Genomic DNA, 25,198 nt, shown 5'->3' with positions numbered 1-25,198 from the left:
AGTTATTATAGAATAAAATGTATTTATTTAAAATTAAAGATACCTTTCTATTAGTCTGTGGACATATACATTTAAATTGTAGTCGTAAATAGTTATTTTGCTAATCATTAGAAAACTAGAGGTCCAATATCTGTTATGATAAGTTTGATATATTATTAATACATGCACAGTGTAATATTTATTTAAATATAAAATGCCTGTACCAGACATGCCACCTGGAAGTATGAGAGCATTTACCTTCCCTTCTTGAATTGTGACAACGTCAGGCAAACCTCCGATAACTCGAGCACGATCTAACAGAAAAAAAGTCAACATTTCTTGTGGAATTACATGTCGAATTACAAAGCTGATGCTGAAGTTATGGTTGTAACAGCAACTAGTTGGGCCAGGAATAGATTGTTCCCAGGTGGGAATTTGGTGTTGCCTCTGTATGGTACATTGAAACTTAAGATGGCAAATTAATCACAAGCCTTTCTCCTGTCCCTAACTGGGTATTTCAGGAAGAAATTCAGAAATGCAGACATGTAATTGAAGTAGCTTTGGTGAATGCTGGAAGTAGTTCAGGGCAGTGAATAGCTGCCCTCAGACCTATAACTCAATGTCCAGCAAAATCAGTGGTAGTTTGAGAAAAATAAATAATCCTAAATTCTCACATATGATGTATCCTTTTAAACACATCAATGCTAATTATCAGTAAATCATTTATTTAAACTGCTATTTACATATATATTCATAAAATATCTGAAAATATAATACTTACTTTTTTCAGCAATTGCAGCTTGTCTGTGTTCAGAAAGTTTAAGAAAAGAAAGAAATTAAGAGAAAATTAGCAATTACATGTGAATTCTGAACACTGAAATAGAGTCATAGAGGCATGGAACACAAACAGAAACATGGTACAGAAACAGGCCATTCAGCCCATCTAGTCCACGCCATGCAATTAATCTGCCTAGTCCCATCAACCTGCACCATGATCATATCTTTCCATGCACTTTCCATCCATCTACCTGTCCAAAGTTCTCTTAAATGTTGAAATCGGACCCACATCACCACTTCAGCTGACAGCTCATTGCACACTCTTAACATCCTCTGAGTGAAGAAGTTTCCTTTTGTGTTCCCCTTAAACTTTTCACATTTCATCTTAACCCATGACCTCTAGTTCTAGTCTCACCCAGCCTAAGTGGGAAATAAACCTACTTGCAATTACCCTATCTATACACCTCATAATTTTGTTTACCTCAATCAAATCTCACCTCATTCCCCTACACTCTAGGGAATGAAGTCCGAGCCTATTCAACCTTTCCCTGTAACTCCGGTCCTCAAGTCCTGGCCACACCCTTGTAAATTTTCTCTGCCTTCTTTCATCTTTCCTGCAGGTAGGTAACCAAAACTGTGCACAATATGCCAAATCAGTCCTCACCAACATCTAATACAATTTCAACATAACATCCCAACTCCTGAACTCAGTACATGGGTTTATGAAGGCCAATGTGCCAAAAGCTTTCTTTATGACCCTATCTACATGTGACACCACTTCCAAGGAATAATGGATCTGTATCCCTCTGTTCCACCACACTCCTCAGTGCCTTACAGCTCACTAGGCAAGTGCTACCCTGGCTTGTCCTTCCAAAGTGCAACCCCTCACACTAGTCTGTATTAAATTCCATCTGCAGTTTTCACCCCATTTTTCCAGCTTGTCCAGATCTTGCTGCAAGCTTTGTTAGTCTTTCTTACTGTCCACTACACCCCAGTCTTGGTGTCAGCTGTAATTTTGCTGATCCAGTTTACCATATTATCATCCAGATCATTGATAGATGACAAAAAACAATGGACACACCACCAATCCCTGCAATACACCACTAGTCAGGGGCATCTGCTCAGAGAGGCAACTATCTACTGCTACTCTCTGGCTTCTCCCATGAAGCTAATGTCTAATCCAACTTACTACCTCATTTTTAATGCCAAACAACTGAACCTTCTGGACCACCCTCCCATGCGGGACCTTGCCAAAGGCCATGCTAAAGTACATGTGGACAAAATCCACTGCCTTGTCTTCATTAACTTTTCTGGTAACTTCCCTAAAAACTTTATAGGATTGGTTAGTCACAACTTACCATGCACAGAGCCATCCTGTCTATCACTAATCAGTCCCTTATTCTTAGACCCCTTCTAAAACAATGGAACAACTTTAGCTGATTTCCAATTCTCTGGCACCTCACCTGTGGCTAAGGATGTTTTTAATACCTCTGCTTCGGCACCTGCAGTTTCTGCAGTAGTCTCCCACAAGGTGCACCTTGTCAGATCCTGGGGATTTATTCACCTTAATTTGCTCAATACAGCAAAAACCTTCTCCTCCTCTGTAATCTGTATATGGTCCATGGCTCCTTTGCCTCACTTCTATTGACTGTGCCCATCTCCCAAGTAAATACAGATGCAAAAAAATCCATTTAAGATCTCCCCCTCTCTTCTCAGCTTCATGCATAGATTGCCAATCTGATATTCCAGAGGATCAATTTTGTCCTTTGCTATCCTTTTGCTCATGATATTTCTGCAGAAACCCTTGGAATTCTGCACTGTATTTGTAGAACCCTTGGGGTTCTCCTTCCCCTTGTCTGCTAGAGCAAGCTCATATTTTTTTAAGCCCTCCTGATTCCTTCTTACGTGTTCACTCATATTTCTTATACTCTTCAAATTCTTCATTTGCTCCTTCCTGCCTATATCTACCATGCATCTCCTCCAGGGCCTCGATATCTCTTGAAAACCAAGGTTCCTTAAACCTGTTATCCTTGCCTTTTATTCTGATAGAAAAATGCAAACTATGTACTCTTAATTTTTCAGTTTTGAAGGCCTCCCACCTCTGCCAAAAAGCAACCTGTCACAGTCCATACTTGCCATATCTTTTCTGATACCATCAAAATTGGCCTTTTTTCAATTTTGAATCTCAACCCGTGGACCCAACCTGTCCTTCTTCATAGTCAACTGCAGACCTACTAACTATGCCTTGTACATTTTTATCCAAATATTTGATATAGATGGTGAACAACAAGAGACCCAGTGCCACCCTCTGAGGCATAGGCCTCCAGTCAGGGAAACAGCCTTCCGCCTTCATCCTCCGCTTCCTCCCTCAATTCAATTGTGGAACCAATTAGCTAGTTCTCCCTGAATTCCATGCAGTATAATGATTTTCCTATGGCACAATATAGTTTCCTGGGAGAATTTAAAACTGGAACAAAGTCACATGGACAGTTTGGGGAAAAAAATTTGTCCAGAGGTTTCCACTAAGTATGATTTATACTATTTGGGATGTAGCTCTTGCCTGAATTGATTACTGTGCATTGTAAATAGATTTTCTCATCAGTAAATTGCAATAGCTCTAAGAAAGTAAAACATTGATTTAATTACATTCGGCTCAAAAAATTGTAATTTGTTAGCAAATATTATTACGTCCATATGTTGGTTTGAAAATGTAAACATTATTAGTCACAAGATAGTCTACCCTTCATCAATCACAAGGAGTAAATAACATCAGCACATCAATTACCCCCGCTCCCTTTGCTCTTTCTAACAACTTCCTATTTTACAGAGCACCAATAATAAAGCAAGCACTTTTCTAAGGAACTGTTACTCTTTTGATAAGAAAAACGTTCTGCATCTTTCGAGAATTTAAAAGAAGCAGGACACTTGCATACCACAATTCCCAAGGAGATGTTGAATTGTGCATAATTAGGCACTTGGCAGGGTCCAATATAAAAGTAAGGTTTAAGCAGAGCAGCCTTTGTGGGATCGGACCAGTGTTAGACTAGGGATGTAGGGACTTAGCTCATACAGAGGTTTCAGCAAGGGAGGGGAAGGCTGTCGGCAGATTCCTTCATTTAATTTTTCTTTCTTTCTTTCTGCACAGTTAGAGCAGTGGATTTGCCAGACAGGACAGTGGAATGCTGCCCTTGCGGGATGTGGGAAGGAAAGGAGACCTCCAATGTCCCTGATGACTACACCTGCAAGAGGTGCATCCAGCTGCAGCTTCTTTCAGATTGTGCTAAAGAATTGCTGGAACTACTTGAACGGTGGATCACTCAGGAGGCTGAGAGGTTGATCAACAGGACATACAGGGATGCAGTTACATCCAAGGTCCAGGACACGGGTGATGGTTAAGTGTCAGGAGGGGGAAAGGGGATAGGGAATCAGTGCAGAGTACTCCTGTGGCTGTTCCCCTCAGCAACATTCTAGCCATTAGTGAGACTTGGCTGCTGGAGGTTTAGCACTGGCAGCTCAAAGTTCCAGGAGTCCATTGTTTCAGACATGGTAAAGTGGGAGGGATTAAAGGGGGAGGGATGGCATTACTAGTCATGGAAAATGTTATGACAGTGCTTAGACAGGACAGACTGGAGAGTTCATCTACTGATGTTCTATGGGTGGAACTGAGGATTGAGAAAGGGATGACCATGTTAATTGGATTATATTATCGACCTCTCAATAGTCCATGGAATTTAGAGGAACAGAACTAAAGAGAGATAGCAGACTGTTGCAAGAAATATAAGGCTGTGATAGCAGGTGATTTTAACTTTCCACATATTGACTGGGTCTCTGAGACTGTAAAACGGATGGGTGGAATAGAGCTTGTCAAATATGTTCAGGGAAGTTTTCTTAATCAGTACATAGAGGTCTCAACTAGAGAGGGTGTGATACAAAACCTCCTATCAGGGAATGAGACAGGGCAGGAGACTGAAGTTTGTGTAGGGGAACACGATAGATCTAGAGATCATAATGCCCTAAATATGTAGAACGTGTTGCCAGAGGAAGTGATTGATTCAAGTACAACACCAGCTTTTAAAAAAGCATTTGGACTAGTACACCTTTTAGGACATTATGGGCCAAATGAAAATGGGACTAGCTTGGATGAGAATCTTGATTGGCATGGATCATTTTGTCTTAAAGGACCTGTTTCCATGCTGAATGATTTTATGATTCTATAACATCTTTATGTGATGTGATATCTTGAAGGCACATTCACTGAATAGGACAGGCAAGGTAGACTACTAGTCTTTTTTTGACGTTTTGTAAGTGTGTTAGCATAAGTAGATCATACAAAAGGATGAGTGCAGTAGTGGTACATCATTTAGATTATCAGACTTGTAATCTGAGATCTGGACCAATAATCTAGAAAACCAAATTCAAATCTCACCAAAGCATCAATGCAATTTTTCTTAGAGATGATAATAACCAAACTAGAGATTTCTGGAAAACCCATCTGGTTCACTAATAAGTAAACCTGTCATCCTTACCTAGTCTGACCCATTTCCAAAGTATTATTAAATTAAAAAGTAGAAATTTGAACATGTTGCTACATTGATTATTATCAAACCACTCCTGTACGAAGAGGTATCCCCTGCATATAGAGCATGGAAACAGACCTTTTGGCCCAATTTGTTCATGTTGACCAAAATACCTATATAGGTGTTAAAAGTGCAAAACATCAGGTGGGGCCAGAATAGAATAAACTGCTAACACTGCAAAATGTAAAAGATTGGAAATTTAGCACAGAACACTGGATCATCATTATGAAGTCTAGTTATTGTTTTTCCAAATTCCGCTTGAATCAAATGCACCCCTTTGCACTCCCATCCTCTACCTCTCTTAGCAGGCTTGTTTCACAGGAAATTAAGTTTACTTAAAATTGGAATGCTATGGTTAGCTTTCAAAGGCCCTTGTTTCTTCTTAATTGTAAATTCTTTCTATTTTAAAAATAGGAGAGAAAAGTCATTTGGGTTTAACTGACTTTATCCATCCAGTCAGATTTATAAAATTACAGCTAATGCTTCTGCAATTTCTATCCATCTTTGGATACCAGAAGTTACATTCGCCTTAACTCATTGAGTGGTAATTCATTGGAGTAAGTACTGATTTCAATTTGATAAAAATTGTAAAAATTGTCAAATAGCCAGTGAGTTTCCAGTAAAACAGTGAATTGAGTGGAGTTCTCTAAATAGTGGCTTATTTGAATGGAATTTAAAGAAATAGGAACTTAAAGAAATAGGAACTTAAAGAAAGTGATTTTGAGAAAGGAAGTTTGCATGGGTTTCTTCTGAGTGATCTGGCTTCCTCCCACATTCCTGAGATGGTTGGGGTTAATTAGTTGTGGGCATGCTGTATTGGTGCCAGAAGCATGTCTAAACTTGTGGACTGTTCAGCACAATCTTCGCTGATTTGATTTGAAGCAAACAATGCACTTCACTGTATGTTCCGATGTATGTGACAAAGCTAATTGATGGTCAAGTATAAGGATGTTATTTGTCAAATGGAATGAGGTCAGTGGAATAACTAGGTTGAGATAGATTGGGAGAGATGGGGGAAGGAGAGAAAGATTGAGGATCAAGAATGATTGAGAAAGGATAAAGGAGATGAAGATGGACAGAAGGTGAAAGGGTGAGGAAAGCGATGGAATGGGAAGAAAAAAGAAAAAAGAAATACTGGCAAACTCTTATAGCGAGGTAAAGGGAATTCCTAGAGCAGGTTTTATCAAGAAATTTCTCATGTTTTAATTGAGGTGGAGCACCACTGAAGTTTAAAAGACTTCACCACAGCACTCTTGCATATTCTGCTTTTTATCACAGTAAAATGTCATGATTCTTAGAGATAGGATCTATGGGCATTTAGAGAATCATGGTCTAATCAGGGACAGTCAGCATGGCTTTGTGAAGGGCAGATCGTGTATAACAAGCCTGATAGAGTTCTTTGAGGAGGTGACCAGGCATATAGATGAGGGTAGTGCAGTGGATGTGAGGCATTTGACAAGGTATCACATGGTAGGCTTATTCAGAAAGTCAGAAGGCATGGGATCCAGGGAAGTTTGGCCAGGTGGATTCAGAATTGGCTTGCCTGCAGAAAGCAGAGTCGTGGTGGAGGGAGTACATTCAGATTGGAGGATTGTGACTAGTGGTGTCCCACAAGGATCTGTTCTGGGACCTCTACTTTTCGTGATTTTTATTAACGACCTGGATGTGGGGGTAGAAGGGTGGGTTGGCAAGTTTGCAGACGACACAAAGGTTGGAGGTGTTGTAGATAGTGTAGAGGATTGTCGAAGATTGCAGAGAGACATAGATAGGATGCAGAAGTGGGCTGAGAAGTGGCAGATGGAGTTCAACCCGGAGAAGTGTGAGGTGGTACACCTTGGAAGGACAAACTCCAAGGCAGAGTACAAAGTAAATGGCAGGATACTTGGTAGTGCGGAGGAGCAGAGGGATCTGGGGGTACATGTCCACAGATCCTTGAAAGTTGCCTCACAGGTAGATAGTGTAGTTAAGAAAGCTTATGGGGTGTTAGCTTTTATAAGTCGAGGGATAGAGTTTAAGAGTTGCGAGGTAATGATGCAGCTCTATAAAGCTCTGGTTCGGCCACAATTGGAGTACTGTTTCCAGTTCTGGTCGCCTCACTATGGAAGCATTGGAAAGGGCACAGAGGAGATTTACTAGGATGCTGCCTGGTTTAGAGACTATGCATTATGATCAGAGATTAAGGGAGCTAGGGCTTTACTCTTTGGCGAGATGGAGGATGAAAGGAGACATGATAGAGGTATACAAGATAATAAGAGGAATAGATAGAGTGGATAGCCAGCACCTCTTCCCCAGGGCACCGCTGCTCAATACAAGAGGACATGGCTTTAAGGCAAGGAGTGAGAAGTTCAAGGAGGATATTAGAGGAAGGTTTTTAACTCAGAGAGTGGTTGGTGCGTGGAATGCACTGCCTGAGTCAGTGGTGGCGGCAGATATACTCGTGAAGTTTAAGACACTACTAGACAGGTATATGGAGGAATTTAAGGTGGAAGGTTATATGGGAGGCAGGATTTGAGGGTTGGCACAACATTGTGAGCCGAAGGGCCTGTAATGTGCAGTACTATTATTCTATGTTCTATTCTGTGTTTAAGACCTTGAATAGGTAGAGATTGAGTGGAGATTATTTTGATACACTGATTCGATGGAAAGATTTAACAGTTCCCAAAAACACTTACAAAAAGCTATCTAATTTCACATTTGAAAGAAGGATAAAAATTGCAACATAGCAATACAAAGGATTACTGCTGATGTACTAACAGTGAAAATTGTTGCATCCCCACATACAGACATAATAGATACTGAAGGAAAATTTAAAAGGAAAATGTAAGAGATTAATGTGGTAGCCTCTTTATTAAAAAAGGACAGATGTGTAGTCAAACCCCATGTGCATTTTCACCTCAAGGAAAAAAAAGTGTATTTAAAAAGTGCTTTAAGTCCTCTAGAAATCCCCACAACATGCATTCAGTATAGCAAATCAATTAATTTTCCAATCATTGTTACTGTTGTATTGATGAAAATGTGGCAAGTAACTTGCATGCTGTGATAAGCAGCAAAGTTATCTGCTCATAGATAATGGTTTTATGATCACAGATATAGAATAAAAATGCAGATAATCACATATAACTGTTTTACTAATATTCAATTGTGATTAAATACTAGCAAGGCATAACTACTTTCTTCTCCTTCAAAGTAATGCCATGACACCTTTCAAACCTAATTTTAAAATTTCATCCACAATGTACCACCTTCTAGCAACTGCACTGGAATATCTCCCTGGATTTCATTTTCCTAGAGCAAGACATTCCCATGAGAGTGGTACCAATTAAAGCACAGCTGACAGTGTGAAAGTGCACATAATGTATACACCTGCCATGCATTTAAAAAACAGGTAAATCGACAAAACAGTGCAAAAAATCTGCAGCAGTGGATTTACATTCCAGCAAGGGTAGCTGAACAGAAAGAAAACATTAAAAATGCACAAATGAAGCACTTAATAAAATTGCAGTACTTACTTCAGCCTCTGGAATTCTGCAAATGCTTCTTCAAATACTTTCAAGAAGAAAAGAAACAGTGGTGGTACAATGAGTATCAATTAGTACAGCAGCTGCATGTACTGAAAACACTGCAACAAAATAAATTTACAATTTCCTCCCAAAAGTGGCATTCAAGATCAGTAGATGCCAATGGAAACTGATAATTTTTCACATTCTGTTTATTCAGACAAGCTGCAACAGGATGAAAATCACACCAAATGTTTACATTATTATTGCTACTGTTGTGGCATTTCAGTTATTGTTCTTCTCTCTCATTTTCTATTTAAAAAAGAAATTCTGTCAAGTTCTGCAGCACTGCACAAAATATTATGAAATTCAAAGTTATAACTTCTTTCCCACCCTTAATGTGAAATGTAGAGTAAGTGGAATAAACCAAATTGAATCTAAAGACATCTTTGTTAAATGAATACTCCTTTGAAGCTTCTTTTGTAATGCAGCTGGCTAGAGAGGTCTCGAAACAGGCTCTTTTCTTGGTCTGAGCTAAAGTATAGAGGGATCTAAATGAAGGAACGGGCTTTAGTGTAACAATGTCCACAAAATGATAAAGGAAACTCAGGTGTCTAAATTGTCAAATCCTGGATCTAAAGTCTTCATTCCATAATATATGTTAATAGGTCTTGTATGTTCAGGAATTTGTAATGCATGGGACAATATGTGGTGTACAGGAATCAACAAAGGGTTCTACCTCCAACAAACCAAAATTGATTAAGAACTCCAGAGTTGTGCTGTGCTTGTTGGAATCAATTACATATCCCCCAACAGAAATAATTAAAATATTTTAATATTATTGCAAATAAAATATACTCTCATGAAAATACTTCATCCAGGATAAACTGTATGCCATTAGTTTAATGCATTGGTACATTCTGAGATTGGGGTTCCTGAAAGGTACCACTTAGATGACAACGTTTAAAATTTAACCATCACCCAGGAAACAATTTCAGAAATCATCGTTCAATGTCTATTATATTCTTGTTGCTTCTTGACACAAGGCATTTTTCGTTACTGTTCATAATCAGTAGTTGAAATGATTCCAGTTTGTTTTCCACTTTAAAATTATGAATTGAGTAAATGCATTTGTATGAAAAAAATCTGTTCATCTAGTTAGTTTTCATGTTACACTTGTTAATAGATTTTATTCTTAAAAGTTCTTTTAAGATATGAAGGTAAATGACTTCACTGGGAATAAAGGAATTTTCTTTTAACCTACCTTGGCAGTCAATACACTACAGACTCCTGGCCAATTATAACAGGAACCAGAGGCTTCCTTAAAAAAAACTTTTTTCCTGTTAAAGCTCAGTTCCAAACCTACAGAGTAAGACTCTGCATCATATAGAATAACATGTTTACCTGGCAATATACCACAGTACATTTTCTTATGAAAACATTTTCTTTAGAAATGTTGCTAAGATTGGAACAAATATAACTTTTATCTGCAAAACATGTCACAGAAAGGAAATATATAACAGTCTATCATGAAGTGTCTTGTTTTCATTTTACCTCAGACTTGATGATACCTGGGATCATAATAATAAGATCCATTTCAAAAATCCCGGCGTCCAGGGTCAATTAAATAAAATAACAGGATAGGTATGAGCTAGTGCCTGTTAAGTACAATCCTCACTTTCAAATATTATGTAAGTTGGGTAATTTGCTAAATTGTTCCAATTCATCTGAGAAGACCTCATTGGAATAATAGATGATGCAGATGCCTGCCAACAATGTACAAATAACAGCTGAGATGAGGCCCTGGGGAAGGTTGCTCCAAATCTGCTCTGGTAAGGTCTCCCTTAAAGATTCTGGTGGCTGTCAGCAAGAAAATGGATCAGAAGCAGCATATCATTACAATATCAAAATCAGTCTGCACAGAAGTTTTCTGTCACTCTTACCAGTTCCAGTTAATTCAACTGATTTTTTGTGACCTTCTTTTCCATCAAAGAGTTCCATTGTATATTTTCCCTGATCTTTCTCAGTGGGCTCATTAATCTGCAGCCAGATCTGCTCGCCTGTAATGCCACTCTTCACTCTGTCTGTGGATGCTAGTTTTGTATCCCTGCAGAGAGAAAATAAGCATATTAAAAGCATTCTCAACTTTAGGTTACATATTTTATTCTGTTCCCCACTGATGTAACAAAAAGCCAGTTCAAAGAGCAGGCAATAAACTTAATACTTTTTGTGCTTATCTGTTAAAAATTGAATACAAATGGAAAATTTGAATGGCCACATACTGGCTGGAAGCTGCAGTTAGCAAACTGAACATGGTCAGCCATCCAATCTGCAAAGCTTACAGCCTTCTGGTGCTAAATGTACTAAATGTGATTTCTTACTTGTGGTACCACATGGTCTTCAAATCCTCCAGGTAGTAAGAAACAAAGGAGTACAGTCTGATACCATGCTCTGTACTCTGTACCTTCACATCAGTTGCAGTCAGAGCTACAAAGTTAACAAATAAACCCTCAGTTTCTTTAACAATTAATGACAATCTGGAAAAGAGAGAAATCTGTACAGCGTTCTCAAAAAACTCACCAGCCATACGACAAACTTCACTTATCACATCACTGAAAGCTGAAAAATTTAAGATTAAATGTAGGTATCATGATATGTCCATAACAATTACCTTAGATTACACAATTTCAGTCACAAAGTGAATGATAAAGTAATAAATTTTGCTTCACATGCTGGGTCTTGATAATATCTCTTGATAATAACTCTTTACTAAGGTGCTGGTTACTGTTAAAATCTGGTTAATATAAGTAACCAATTGCAATACAGGTTTGTTATATACGAGCTAATTACCCAAAATTGGCAATTCAAGTGTGATGCAGGGCATAAGGGTACCATTGACCAGAGTAGTGAACGCCTGTAGAACTATTTTTATGCATCACTTGCAATTAATATTTTATTGTTTCATATTCCCTTAAATACCAGACCAAAGCCCCGTTTTTTTGTTATGTGGTCTGTTTCTTGAGAGAGCCTGAAACTAAAAGGAAAATGCTGGAAACACTCAGGAGGTCAAGCCAATAAAAGTTACACACAAAATGTTGGAGGAACTCAGTGAATTAGACAGCATCAATGGAGGAAAATGTTTCAGGTTGAGACTTTTCATCAGGACTAGAAAGAAGGGATGAGAACCATTCTAAAAGGATGGAAGGGGTAACGCAGCAAGAGCTGGCAGGTGATAGGTGAATCCATGTTAGATGGGGAAGATAGGCAAATAGGGAAGGGGGAGAATGGGAATGATATAAGAAGCTGGCAGGTGATAGGTGGAAGTGACAGAGCTGAAGTTGGAGACTGACAGGTGAGGACAGTGGATCAAGGAATAAAGGAAAGGAGTTGAGGCACTAGAGGGAAGAAGGTGTGGGTGATGGGCAAATGGAGAGGATGCGGGAGGGGAAAGAGAAGATGTGATAGGGCCAGTGGGATAAGGAAAACAAGAGGGGGAGGGGAAAACAGGTTGAAGTGGCTACTGAAAGTTAGAGAAGTCAAAGTTGATACTTTCAGGTTGGAGACCACTAAACAGATATTATGTGCCATTGCTCTTATCTGTATCTAGTCTCAACTTGGCGGTAGAAGAGACTTTGAACAGACAAGTCAGTATGGGAATGAGAAGCTGAATTAAAATGGTTGGACACCAGAAAATCCAGAGTGTTACAGTGGGCAGTAGCTTAATGGAGAGAAAGAGTTAACGTTTCCATTCTGGAAACTTCTGTCAATTCTATGTCTAAGGCCTTTTATCAATGTGAATTCTGTTTAACTGAATAAGTGTTTCTGGAATTTGCTGCTTTTGTTTAGGAAATCCAACACCTTCAGTTTTTATTGATTCTTTAGGGAGTCCACAATTTTGTATGGTTATACCTGGAATAATCTAGGCCTCCATTTGTGTTACACCCTATATTTTTAGGATCCCTTAACATCTAAAACACAAAAACAGCTAAATATTACTGTATACAGAATATCACAGGAGCATGATCAAACAAAAGTTGATGCTGAGTAATAAGGAAACATTAGGGGGCATGACCAATGGCTCAGTTAAAAAAACAGGTTTTAAAGGAAGTAAAAAAAAACTGAGTGGAGGAAGTCAACAGGTAGAACAGCATCTGTGGGAAGAAAGGAATGGTCTATGTTTTGGACAAAACCCTGCATCAGGCCTGTTGCAGGATTTTGATCCAAAACATTGACAATTCCTTTCCTAAAGGTAACTTTGGAGAAGCAATTGAAGTTCCTAAAGAAACAGAATTAAGGGACTGCAGATATTTTGAAGCATTTACAGTAAATAGTTGGTGGAGTTCGGTGATAGCTACATTCTTCCATAGTTACAAAGGTACAGTCATAAGTTATGCAGCATTGAATTGAACTTGCACAGTTAAATACACAAAAAGTCTTTCTCTCATGAATTTCTCCATTGTGGTCCTAATAGAGGGGTTTGGGTAGTTTGTGAAAAGCAAGCCATAATAGGAGTCTGTGGGATCACATGAAAGCTAAAGTCATGGAGAAATGTAGACTTTGAAGGTCATGTTTGAGTATTAAGAATAGTGGGTAAATATGGGGAGTGCTGTCTGCATATTTGGGAGGTTGAGGACATAGTTTGGGCCAGGCTGTGATGATTCTAAGTCTTGCAGGGGATTTCCTTTGAAGGTGGTCTGTGTTGTCATGTGGTTCAATGAGTTTCAGGCAGAAAATCCAAAAATCTAGGCTGCACTTCCTTAGGTTAATAACCATTCTAAAAGCTGTGGTCATATACTTCAGATTATACTCCATGAAGTGTGAGGTTTCTACCAGGTAATTCCTTAGCTAACAATCAACCTAGATGCCATCTAGTTGGGAAGGGAGGCCTTAGAAAAGGCTCCAAAATCAATACTGTTTGATCTTCATTCTGTTGATCGTCTACTCCACGTTCATAAGAGAGGGAGATCTTGGGGTACAACCTGATTCCCAACGTTGGATGCATTTAATGTGATTGTAGTCTGAGGTGGGTGAGACTGGAGGGAAAGCATCCCTGCTACTGGGTTTTCCAGGTCAGCCATGAAAACCCTATAAAGCAAATTAACCTAGAGGTCAACTGTTTTATTAAAATATTTACATTTGTAACATGTCCACAAGACCTACAGGTTGGCATCTGGGAATTGTAATCCTAACACATTCAGTATTGCCCTTGATTTCAACCTTACTTATACCCAATTTGTCATTTTCACCCATGTAAAATTATTCCCTTTGTTAATGTCTGAACACCATACCTTTCTCAAGCAGACGGAGGAAACTTGAATCTCTTCCTCTGTCATCTTTCAGCACAAGTTCATAAGTACCAGCATCCTTCTTTGAAAACTATTGGCAAATATTAAATCAGAATACTGCATCAAATACAGCTATTTATGTTTATCATATCCTTAAATTGTCAGCAGCTGTTTGAAAAAGTGGCCTTTTTTGGACCATAATACAGTGGTTTCCAGTTAATTGGGACACATCAGGACTTGGACATTTTGGCCCAGTTAAGCAGCTACCAAAATTAGCTGAAATTTCATTGAAATAGTTAAAAAGCTATATAAAAAAAACTACCATTTGAGTAACAAATTCTGTATTTAAATGAAATACTGAACAAATTAGGACACTACTATAAAACTGTATTAGTTCTTATCATCATTAATGGAGGAATTCATCCAGAGTATGCTGCCGTGTTCTTTAGATTGATGGTAAATGAACAAAATCAACATAGACATTTAGTTCATTTACCATCAATCAAAAGACTGCCTTCATACAGCTTTCAATGATTGCATCCTCCAAATCTTCATTTCCATTATAACATTTAAGATGATTGTTGATACCTTCAAATAGCTCTTAATTAGCCTACTGCTTATTTTTCACCAACTATCACTGACAAAAACAGTTGATTTTTGAACACAAACACATACAACTGATGCTATTTAAAAACTGTTTGCTTTAACCACAGTGTACTGTGTAACGGTTGCAAAAGTGCATACAACAGACACTAGCTAGAAATTATTTGTCAACAGTCTCCTGTCCTATTTAAGCAGCATTGTATCCCAAATAAACTTAGGGAATCCCGGTTATTTTCTTGATTAGTTGTTATTCTTTCAGAGTTGCCCCAAATAAGTGGCTGCCCCAATTAACAGGAATCCACATATTTTACATATAAACTCTTGTGCAGTTTATATTAGATTTCTTGGTGTGGTAACTTTAATGATGAATTATGGATGAGCAGATCAAACATCTGCTATTTTGTATTGTGGTGAGGCAGTTCAAAGTACTAATGTTCCAGATGCGTTCTTTGATTGTCTTTTGAATTATAGAAACAAGACGGAGATATTTTCTCTCTCAGTTTTGATTCCATAATTCAAAATGTGGTTCCTTTGACATCAATTAGAAAAACCGCTTTCCTCCTCAGGTTGCAGCTGCTCTTTCACATGTAGATCTGTTCCGACTGGGATGCTTGGCACAATTTAGCAGTACATTTTTTTTTGTCTGGTGTAATGTGATTGTGTACTCTTTCGGGTTGGGTCTCTCCACCCTTAAAATTCAACAAAGCATTTATAGTTGTTATTCACTATTAGATACCTGATGTGATTTTTACATCAGAGGTGTGTCAAATTACGGAATTCCCTATGCAACATTCCTGATGGGAAATTAGTGCATTATCCTGGGAGCACTGAACATTGACTAATCCAGGGACAACCAGGCTTTCACAGCAACGACATCATTTGTCTCATCTACATGAACCTCCATACATGCCAACTATCCCTTCTCACTAGTACAAAATCTATTCTCCCGCCATTCTCACCCAAAAGTTGTCATTGGCCTGAATCCCTACACATACTTCAGAGGGGTGAAGAGAAGTTATGATGGAGCTAAACAGTGAACCCTTTGCTTGCATCTTCGGAAACAGCTCTACTTTTATCTTTGATATCTCTTTTTGTTGCCTTTTCAAGGTTCTTTTGAAGATCCGGACCTGGAGTTACACTCTGACTTTGGTTCTTTGGGGGAATGGGACCCACTCTCAGGGCCTCAGGACCGGCCACTTTTTGATATCCCAAGGACACGGACTGGAAGATGAGCATGCCTTCTGGGTGCCAGATTTTTGTGGCTCTGGATATGGGCTGATTCTAGGCTGGTGTTCCTGACTGAGGCATCACAGGAGAACATGGAACATCAGGAGCAATGGGTTAGCTACTGTAGGATATGTGTCCAGAGACATGAGCCTTTCTGGGGCTGACTCTCTGGGCACAGAGCTCGGAAAAAGCAATGCAACAGACTTTTAACACCATAAATCAGTTTGTTATGTCTCCCCTCTCGCTGTGAAACAGGGGCACCTCTTTTTCCTTTATTAGGGAGAGAGAAAGCCTGTGGTATGTTGAATTATCGGGTGAATGAGTAGTCTTTGGGGTACTGTAAGTCTGTGTCTTTATTGATGCTTTGCTGCACGCTTGAGTGCTTAGTGGAGGATGCCGATGCTTTTTTGCTGGTGGGGAAGGCGGGGGGGGGGGTCATTGCCTTGCTGTTGCTTGTGCATGGGAAGGGGGAGCTGGGGAGAAGCTTTGGGGTTCTAACATTTAACTGTCATTCATTCTTTGGGGCACTCTTCTGTTTTCATGGATGCTTATGAAGAAAAAGAATTTCAGAATGTATATTGTAAACATTTCTCTGACATTAAATGCACTTATTGAACCTATTGAATTCCTGATTGGCTCTGACCCCCAAGTCTACAATCAACCCTAGCATCCTGTTGAAGGCATAAAACTTACTGCCCAACCTTTCAACCTCCAATCAGCACAGGTCATGACTCTTGGCCTCTGACCCTAAATGGCATCAGACTCTGACTTCAAATTTGCTGAATTACACAAATGCTGATTAACCTTTAATTGATCATTCTAACTGCCCCACCCACCACAAGCTTTGCATGGATGCAAATAATCTTGCAACACTTCTGTCCACACATCCCCACCACAGCAAGGTGCCAAATTCTGGTTCGCCATTAAGTACATCAGGCTCCAATTCAAAATCTTAGGTATAAGAAAGCAGCCCAAATGGTTTCCAGACCACGAACCTTTGATTTAAACAGATTGGACAGGAAATAGACAGACAGATCCAACTGCAGGGTTCTTTCTGGGCACTAGGAGTAGGCCACTCCTGCAACCCTACAATTGGTCATCTTTGTGATCACCCTGCATCAGTGACTGGTTTCCCGGTACTGAATATCCTTCTGGGTCCAGGGTTAGGAGCCATATACTTTGCCACCCATCTCAGGGTCTTATAATCTGGTTTCTAGTCAAACCATCTGACTGTAGAGCTCATTAACAAAAGAAGATGCAATTTGTGTTAATAACTCCAGAGCATTTGTGTGGGAACCCTTTGTTCACATTCCCAACTCTGATTCTTCCACCAATGCAGTCCATTATTCTTATAACAAGCCATGCCTCCTACTGACAGGTGTAATTAGTGCAAGTCTCAGAAAGGCACCTGAACATTTTTCCATACCTGTTGCACCAATAAAGTACACACACCATCTTTGAAGTCATGCTTCTCATCAAACATTATCTCTCTATCATCTTTGTACCAGATGATTGATGTCTCCTTTTTAATATTAGCCACCTAAATTGAAAGAAAATAGAAAAAGAAAATATAGGTTTGAACTATGTGTTTCATTCTTCCTATCTTCTGAAATTTTCTGCAATAAATTCACAAGTATGGCATTGAATTTTTTTAATTTGCTGTTTAACTTTTGCCAAAATGTCCCTTCAAACAATTCACTTAGGGTGGCACTTCATTTTGGCTTGTGATTCAATGAATAGTTGTTAATCTTCTATACCAGTCTTATGGTTCTAAAAACAAAAGTACTTCTTTAACTACCTTGCAAGTCCCATTCCATTTGTGCATGCTAAAACAATGAGGGGAGATTGTACTGTCATGCCAGTACTCTTCCTGGAGTTACTATTCCATTTATCTGAGACTCCATTTATCCAAAGTGAAGCCACTTATATGAATAGTATTCCTCCCTTGTGAACATTATTGAATTCAAACTCTCAAAAGGTTTTACTCATTGTCAGAGAACCATAAAGTAAGATTCATTGTCCACAAGTTTTGCCCATGTCATCCTTGGAATCAAGATGAGCTCTTGATTAAATATAATTAATTTTGTTTTTATAGTCACTAATATCCAAGTTTCAGGAATATTTAAGTTTACTTTAATTCCTCTTTTGGCGAGGATGTCTAGAATGATGAGGCACATAGAACAGTTATTCAGCCGACGATGTCTGTAAAAACCATGATGCCAATTCAAATGAGTCCATCTACTTTCATTCCTTCCCGTTCAGGTGCCTAAGTGCTTCTTAAATGGGTTGGAGAAGGTAAGTGAGAAAGGAGGACGGCATATACTGATCTTTTTAGTCAGTGTGGACGAATTGCCTACAATTCCTCCCTCGTGTTAAACGTACATGACAGAATCTTCTCACTGACACTGGACATCTTTGACAAATACACTTCCAGTCTGAATGTCAATCACAGAAAATTTGGTCATGGTGCGTGATTTCAGCAGGATATTAACCAATGGTGAACAGCAAAGCTAAGCCAGGTTTCTATCATAATACAGCTTTCTCCTCATTAAAAGTTGAGAGCATACTGTATTTCATTAAAATTAAGAGCATGCTTAATTCCTCTTGTCTAATTAATGGAGCTTAATAAAGCTAATAATGAAGCTTCATTTGAGTGCAACGACAAACCTCTCACAACAAGAGCAGCCACTAAATCAGGTTGCCTGGTTCCAAAACAATGGAGATACTTTTTATTAGCTGTAGGAGGCTGAGTGCACAGATTCTGCTTTCTTCCATTGTTGTGGGAAAATGACATAGCTTCAACTTACAAGGGCTGTTTTACATTTCTAAGTTAACCATGCTTTAGAATTGTGCCAATTGTTCTGCACAACATACCAAGTACAGGAAATTTAAATCATCTATCTAATTGTGAGAAATATTTGTAGTTTCACATGGAATTGAATGTTCAAGATTTGAAACATTAGTGCACCATCGGGACACTAGATATTTTACTCTGATACATTGTGTAGACCACTCTGTTATTTGTCTGGACAAATCTTACCACCACTGACACAGCCATTTAAGTGAACTATCAACAGGATATAAAATTTTTGGAAAACTCCAGAAATAGTGCAGTAGAACAACATCATCACATACTTTATGGCATTGGAATAAAAGCCTGTACACCTTTGTTTCAATCACACGAAACAGCTTCGTACATTGTATATGAAAGTTAGTTCCATTGACTTCACTGGAATTTAATTTCAGAATCAGAAAAGGGAGAAATCAAAGAATTAGATTTTTACATTTTGGTAATGTATGGATGCAAATTTGCGACTGGAACAATGCCATTGTGGCACCCTTTTTAAAAAGAAGACAGAGTTAACATAAATAATGCACATATTGGTTAACCAAACATTTGTTTAGGGAAATTATTTTAGAGTCTTTAAGGGTGAAAATGCCATATTTTAATAAAAAAGAAATAGAAGTAACTGTTACAGGTGTGCTTTATGTAATTTTTGTATTCATTTTAAGAACTGTAGCAGGTACTCAATAACACACACAAAATGCTGAAGGAACTCAGCAGGCCAGGAGGATCTATGGAAAAAAAGCACAGTTGATGTTTTGGGCCGAAACCCTTCGGCAGGACTGGAGAAAAAAAGCTGAGGGCAGATTCAATTATAAACCAAAGGACTCTCACAGCTACCTGGACTATACCCCATCCCACCCTGATACTTGTAAAAAAAAAAGCCATCCCCTTCTCTCAATTCCTCTGTCTCCACTGCATCTGCTCTCAAGAGGAGGCTTTTCATTCTAGAACAAAAGAGATATCCTCCTTTTTCAAAGAAAAGGGCATCCCTTCCTCCACCATCAATAGTGCCTTCAACTGCATCTCTTCCATTTCACACATATCTGCTCTTACCCCATCCTCCCGCCACCCTACTAGGGATAGAGTTCCTCTTGTCCTCACCTACCACCCCACCAGCCTCCCTGTCCAGCACATAATTCACCAAAACTTCCGCCACCTCCAATGGGATTCCACCACCAAGCACATCCTTTCTCCCCACTACTTTCTGCAGGCATCATTCCCTACACAACTCCCTTGTCTATTCATCCTTCCCCACTGATCTCCCTCCTGACACTTATCCTTGCAAGTGAAACAAATGCTACACCTGCCCCTACACGTCCTCCCTCACCACCATTCAGGGCCCCAACCAGACCTTCCAGATGAGGCGACACTTCACCTGTGAGTCTGTTGGGGGTCATACATTGTGTTTGGTGCTCCCAGTCTGGCCTCCTGTTTATTGGTGAGATTTGACATAGATTGGGAGCCTGATTCACCGAGATTCTACGCTCTGTCCACCAGAAAAAGTGGGATCTCCCAGTGGCCACCCATTTTAATTCCACTTCCCATTCCCATTCCAGTATGTCCATCCACGGCCTCCTCCACTGTCGGGATAAGCCCACACTTAGATTGGAGGAACTACACCTTATTGTCCGTTTGGGAAGCCTCCAACCTGATGGCATGAAAATCGATTTTTCAAACTTACAGTAATGCCTCCCCGCCTTCACCATTTCCCATCCCCTTTTCCCTCTCTCATGTTATCTTCTTGTCCACCCACTGCCTCCCTCTGTTGCTCCTCACCCCACCATTTTTCTTTTTTTCCATGGCCTTCCATCTCTTTCAACTTTCTAGCTCTTTACTTCATCCCTCCCCCTCTAAGTTTCACCTATCACCTGATGTTTCTCTCTCCTCTCCCCCCACCTTTCAAATCTACTCCTCAGCACTTTTGTCTCCAGTAATGCCAAAGGGTTTCAGCCCAAAACATCGACGATACTTTTATCCATAGATTCTGCCTGGCCTGCTGTGTTCCTCCAGCATTTTGTGTGTGATGCTCGGATTTCCAGTATCTGCCGAGTTTCTCTTGCAGGTAATCAATAACTCTATGTGTAGTACTAAGTTGAACTGATTTGACTGTGTGGTAGTAAGTACATGGTAGAGAAATTTGTCTCTCTGTCATGTTTTCTTTAAACACTCTGTCTATGTGAGTCAGCAACTGATTTCCATTATTTTGGGAGAAGATATTGAGATGTAGCCAGCATTGAATTTCAAAATAAATTATTGTATTTGACAAATGTCATACAAATCACACGTGAGTTAGAGAAGTACTATGAAACTGTTGATAAGTTGTTCTGCATTGAGTTTTTATTCTACATTTTTGAATATCATATAACATGTTGTTCTGTGTCTGTTGGCAGTGCTACTTTCTACAATATACAAGCATTGCTAACTTCCAGCATTGCTAATATTTTGCATTGATATTGTTCTGTTTAAATATATTAATTCATATTTTGATGGACCCATTACCATTACATCTGAAATAGAAATGGGACAGGGATGATCCCGATCTGATCAATAGCTAGTTTTCTCACGGTGCAAATTAGGAAAATTCTCCAACTACAATGTTCTTGCTCTGTTTAGTATGTGTTTACAATTCTTTTTCAAGAAAGCAGTGCTGTTACCTTTCTGTTCAGTACAAGGTGCTGCCTACTAAATATTTAAATCATTAAATACTTGTGGAATTGTAGAATCAAAGTCATGCAGAAAAATACTGATTGTTTTTACCTTGCATTTCAAAAGTACATTGCAGTCACTTGTAACTTCCCATTTAAGATACTCAACAAAATGAGGACCTGTTAACACAGAAAATTTATCACTACACACTATTTTGCATAACATCAAAATCAAGTCAGTTCCTATCATTATCACATGTTAATTAGTTAACATAGATTTCATCTATCACATTTTATCGTCTCTCTTAAAGTTTTAAGAAATCTGTTCAGTGATTTTCTTAATATCTTTGCTTTCAGGCAGTAAACAAGTTTTTGCTAAGAAACAATAATGTTTTATTAATGGTTTAATAAACAGCCATAATGTTCCAAGTAGGAAGGGAAGGGATAATGAACCCCATTTTACCATGGCTGATAGTTGGGTGAATGGGACATGGAGAAGCAGCAACCCAGTAATGCAGTGTGAGTCCCAGGAGATGATAGCTCCTATCTTGCATCAATATAGGCTCAGCTGGGTACCTGTGGCAAGCAACTGCTCAACCGGAGGATGATAATCTTACCCAGCAGATGGTTACCACAGATAAAGGAACGAACCTTGCTGCTTTGCTCAGTTACTTGGAGAATGTTCAGGAAGACTACAATATACAGGACTGGACACCTAGGGACTAATTCGTGTAAATGCAGCTGACATTTATCCAGTATTGGTTGTAATGTCATAGGTTGTGCAGTGAATACTTAGTTCATGGCTGGCAGGAAGTGCAGCTTCCAGAAGAAACCTACCAGCTGCACTGTTTACTCACAAAAACACTAAGAGTGCATGATTAGGCAATAGAGTCTGGACTGTCACATTAATATCTCAAGCACAGTGCATCCCAGCCTTGCTTATCCCGTTTTATATCAGATAGTTAATTGAACCTAATTCAGAGCCTGTTGATCAGCCCACTACATGTGGCATCTTGAGGGTCAGTCACAGTATGGAAGCTGATATTCATGAGTCCCACATCTCCAGGTTTAGGAATGGCTACGTTAAGCTAACCAAGTTCAGATTCTTGAACAAATCCACACAACCATAACTCTACCAGAACAATGTTACTAGCTCTTCCTTCAGTTAGTCCTGACGAAGGGTCTTAGCCCGAAACGTCGACTGTACCTCTTCCTAGAGATGCTGCCTGGCCTGCTGCGTTCACCAACAACTTTGTTGTGTATTGCTTGAATTTCCAGCATCTGCAGAATTCCTTGTGTTTACACTGTGGATCACCTCTTGTACTACAATGGACTCGTCTCTTGATTACTTTTTTTTGTATCAGTACCTTTGTTTGGACAGCGTTTTTTTGACTCTGCACTGTCTTGTATAATTTAGGTACATTTCATATTCTTTGTGTTGTCTGTACCTACATACCTGTGAAGCTACTGCAAGTAATCTTTTCATTGTATCTATACCTCACTGTATTTGTGCACGTGACAATAAACTCAACTTCACTTGATATATTTTCATATTTCATTTTTCCTTACATCAGAGAAGACTCAATGTCAGTGCCGAGGGTAGTCCCATCAGCTTTTTTCCCTGTAATTTATAGTGGCTCATATGACCATCAACTTCACTCTTAGTTTCCCATCACTCAGCCACCTACGGGGAACTTGCAGTAACCAATTAACTTACCACCATGTCCTTGAGATATGGGAGGGAAACAGGAAAGCCCACATGGCTACAGGGAGAACATGCTTGCTGCACAGAGGCAACACTGGAAGCAAGAACTGAATCTAAGTTGCTGGAGCTTTGAGGCAGATTAAGCCTGATGTTAATGTAAATTTCCCAGACGCTGGTGACCCTCCACCATCCTCCCCTCTTCCCAATGTTTTCTGTTACTTCCATGACAGCCTTTAATGCTACAATCCTTTTGCTGCCAGGGCACAATATTCTATAAGTCATTTCCAAGTGGTTTCAGCACAGAAATCTGGTTGGGAACTTCAAGGTATCTCTTGCATATGATTCAGCATCATACACCCCATAGTGCTACTTTTCATACCATTTTTGCCCAATTTTGCAAGACTATTCTGGTGACCCGTGTGCCCTTCAGTGCTGTGTAGAATGCATGTTCAACACAGTAAAAGATATTGAATTCCATTTTCTGGGCAACAGTACAATGGACAATAGGTGCAGGAGTAGGCCATTCAGCCCTTTGAGCCAGCATCATCATTCACTGTGATCATGGCTGATCATCCACAATCAGTGAACACACATCAAAGTTGCTGGTGAATGCAGCAAGCCAGGCAGCATCTCTAGGAAGAGGTACAGTTGACGTTTCAGGCCAAGACCTTTCGTCAGGACTAACTGAAGAAAGAGCTAGTAAGAAATTTAAAAGTGGGAGGGGGAGGGGGAAATCCAAAATGATAGGAGAAGACAGGAGGGGGAGGGATGGAGCCAAGAGCTGGACAGGTGATTGGCAAAAGGAGTATGACAGGATCATGGGACAGGAGCCCAGGGAGAAGGAAAAAGGGGAGGGGGGGAAAGCCCAGAGGATGGGCAAGGGGTATAGTCAGTGGTATACTGTGTCCGGTGCTCCCGATGTAGCCTTCTATATATTGGCGAGACCCGACGCAGACTGGGAGATCATTTTGCTAAACACCTACGCTCAGTCCGCCAGAGAAAGCAGGATCTCCCAGTGGCCACACATTTTAATTCCACATCCCAGTCCCATTCTGACATGTCTATCCACGGCATCATCTACTGTAAAGATGAAGCCACACTCAGGTTGGAGGAACAACACCGTATATTCCGTCTGGGTAGCCTCCAACCTGATGGCATGAACATTGACTTCTCTAACTTCCGCTAATGCCCCACCTCCCCCTCGTACCCCATCCGTTATTTATATACACACATTCTTTCTCTCACTCTCCTTTTTCTCCCTCTGTCCCTCTGACTATACCCCTTGTCCATCCCCTGGGCTTTCCCCCCCCTCCCCCTTTTCCTTCTCCCTGGGCCTTCTGTCCCATGATCCTCTCATACCCCTTTTGCTAATCACCTGTCCAGCTCTTGGCTCCATCCCTCCCCCTCCTGTCTTCTCCTATCATTTTGGATCTCCCCCTCCCCCTCCCACTTTTAAATCTCTCACTAGCTCTTTCTTCAGTTAGTCCTGATGAAGGGTCTTGGCCTGAAACGTCGACTGTACCTCTTCCTAGAGATACCGCCTGGCCTGCTGCGTTCACCAGCAACTTTGATGTGTGTTGCTTGAATTTCCAGCATCTGCAGAATTCCTCGTGTTTGCACCCACAATCAGTACTCTTTTCCTGCCTTCTCCCCATATCCCTTCACTCCACTATCTTTAACACTCTATCTAACTCTTTCTTGAAAGAATCCAGAGAATTGGCCTCCACTGCCTTCTGAGGCAGAGCATTCCACAGAACCACAACCCTCTGTGTGAAAAAGTTTTTCCTCAACTCCTTTCTAAATTGCTTACCCCTTATTCTTAAACTGTGACCTCTGGTTCTGGACTCCCCCCAACATCGGGAACATGTTTCCTGCCTCCAGCGTGTCCAATCCCTTAATAATCTTATATGTTTCAATCAGATCCCCTCTCATCCTTCTAAATTCCAGTGTATACAACCCCAGTCGCTCCAATCTTTCAACATATGAGAGTCCCGTCATCCCGGGAATTAACCTCGTGAACCTACGCTGCATTCCCTCAATAGCTAGAATGTCTTT

General features: G+C 39.9%; 1 protein-coding gene across 4 annotated transcripts in view; it reads right to left on the bottom strand.

The window, feature by feature from the left end:
- Window positions 1-25,198, bottom strand: part of myom1b (myomesin 1b) — a 187,441-nt gene that overhangs the window by 43,863 nt on the left and 118,380 nt on the right. For all 4 annotated transcript variants that reach the window (XM_063062392.1, XM_063062401.1, XM_063062408.1 and 1 more), the window contains 9 exons: window positions 21,551-21,618; window positions 17,372-17,485; window positions 14,119-14,206; window positions 11,411-11,449; window positions 11,212-11,317; window positions 10,774-10,937; window positions 8,843-8,879; window positions 761-783; window positions 238-293 (listed from right to left, as the gene is read on the bottom strand). In XM_063062392.1, the coding sequence (XP_062918462.1) occupies window positions 238-293; window positions 761-783; window positions 8,843-8,879; window positions 10,774-10,937; window positions 11,212-11,317; window positions 11,411-11,449; window positions 14,119-14,206; window positions 17,372-17,485; window positions 21,551-21,618 (695 nt within the window). The remainder of the gene's footprint in view (window positions 1-237; window positions 294-760; window positions 784-8,842; window positions 8,880-10,773; window positions 10,938-11,211; window positions 11,318-11,410; window positions 11,450-14,118; window positions 14,207-17,371; window positions 17,486-21,550; window positions 21,619-25,198) is intronic.

The sequence above is a fragment of the Mobula hypostoma genome, chromosome 1 (assembly GCF_963921235.1).
Source record: "Mobula hypostoma chromosome 1, sMobHyp1.1, whole genome shotgun sequence".
NCBI lineage: Eukaryota > Metazoa > Chordata > Chondrichthyes > Myliobatiformes > Myliobatidae > Mobula > Mobula hypostoma.
This window is presented reverse-complemented; position numbering and strand designations above follow the sequence as displayed.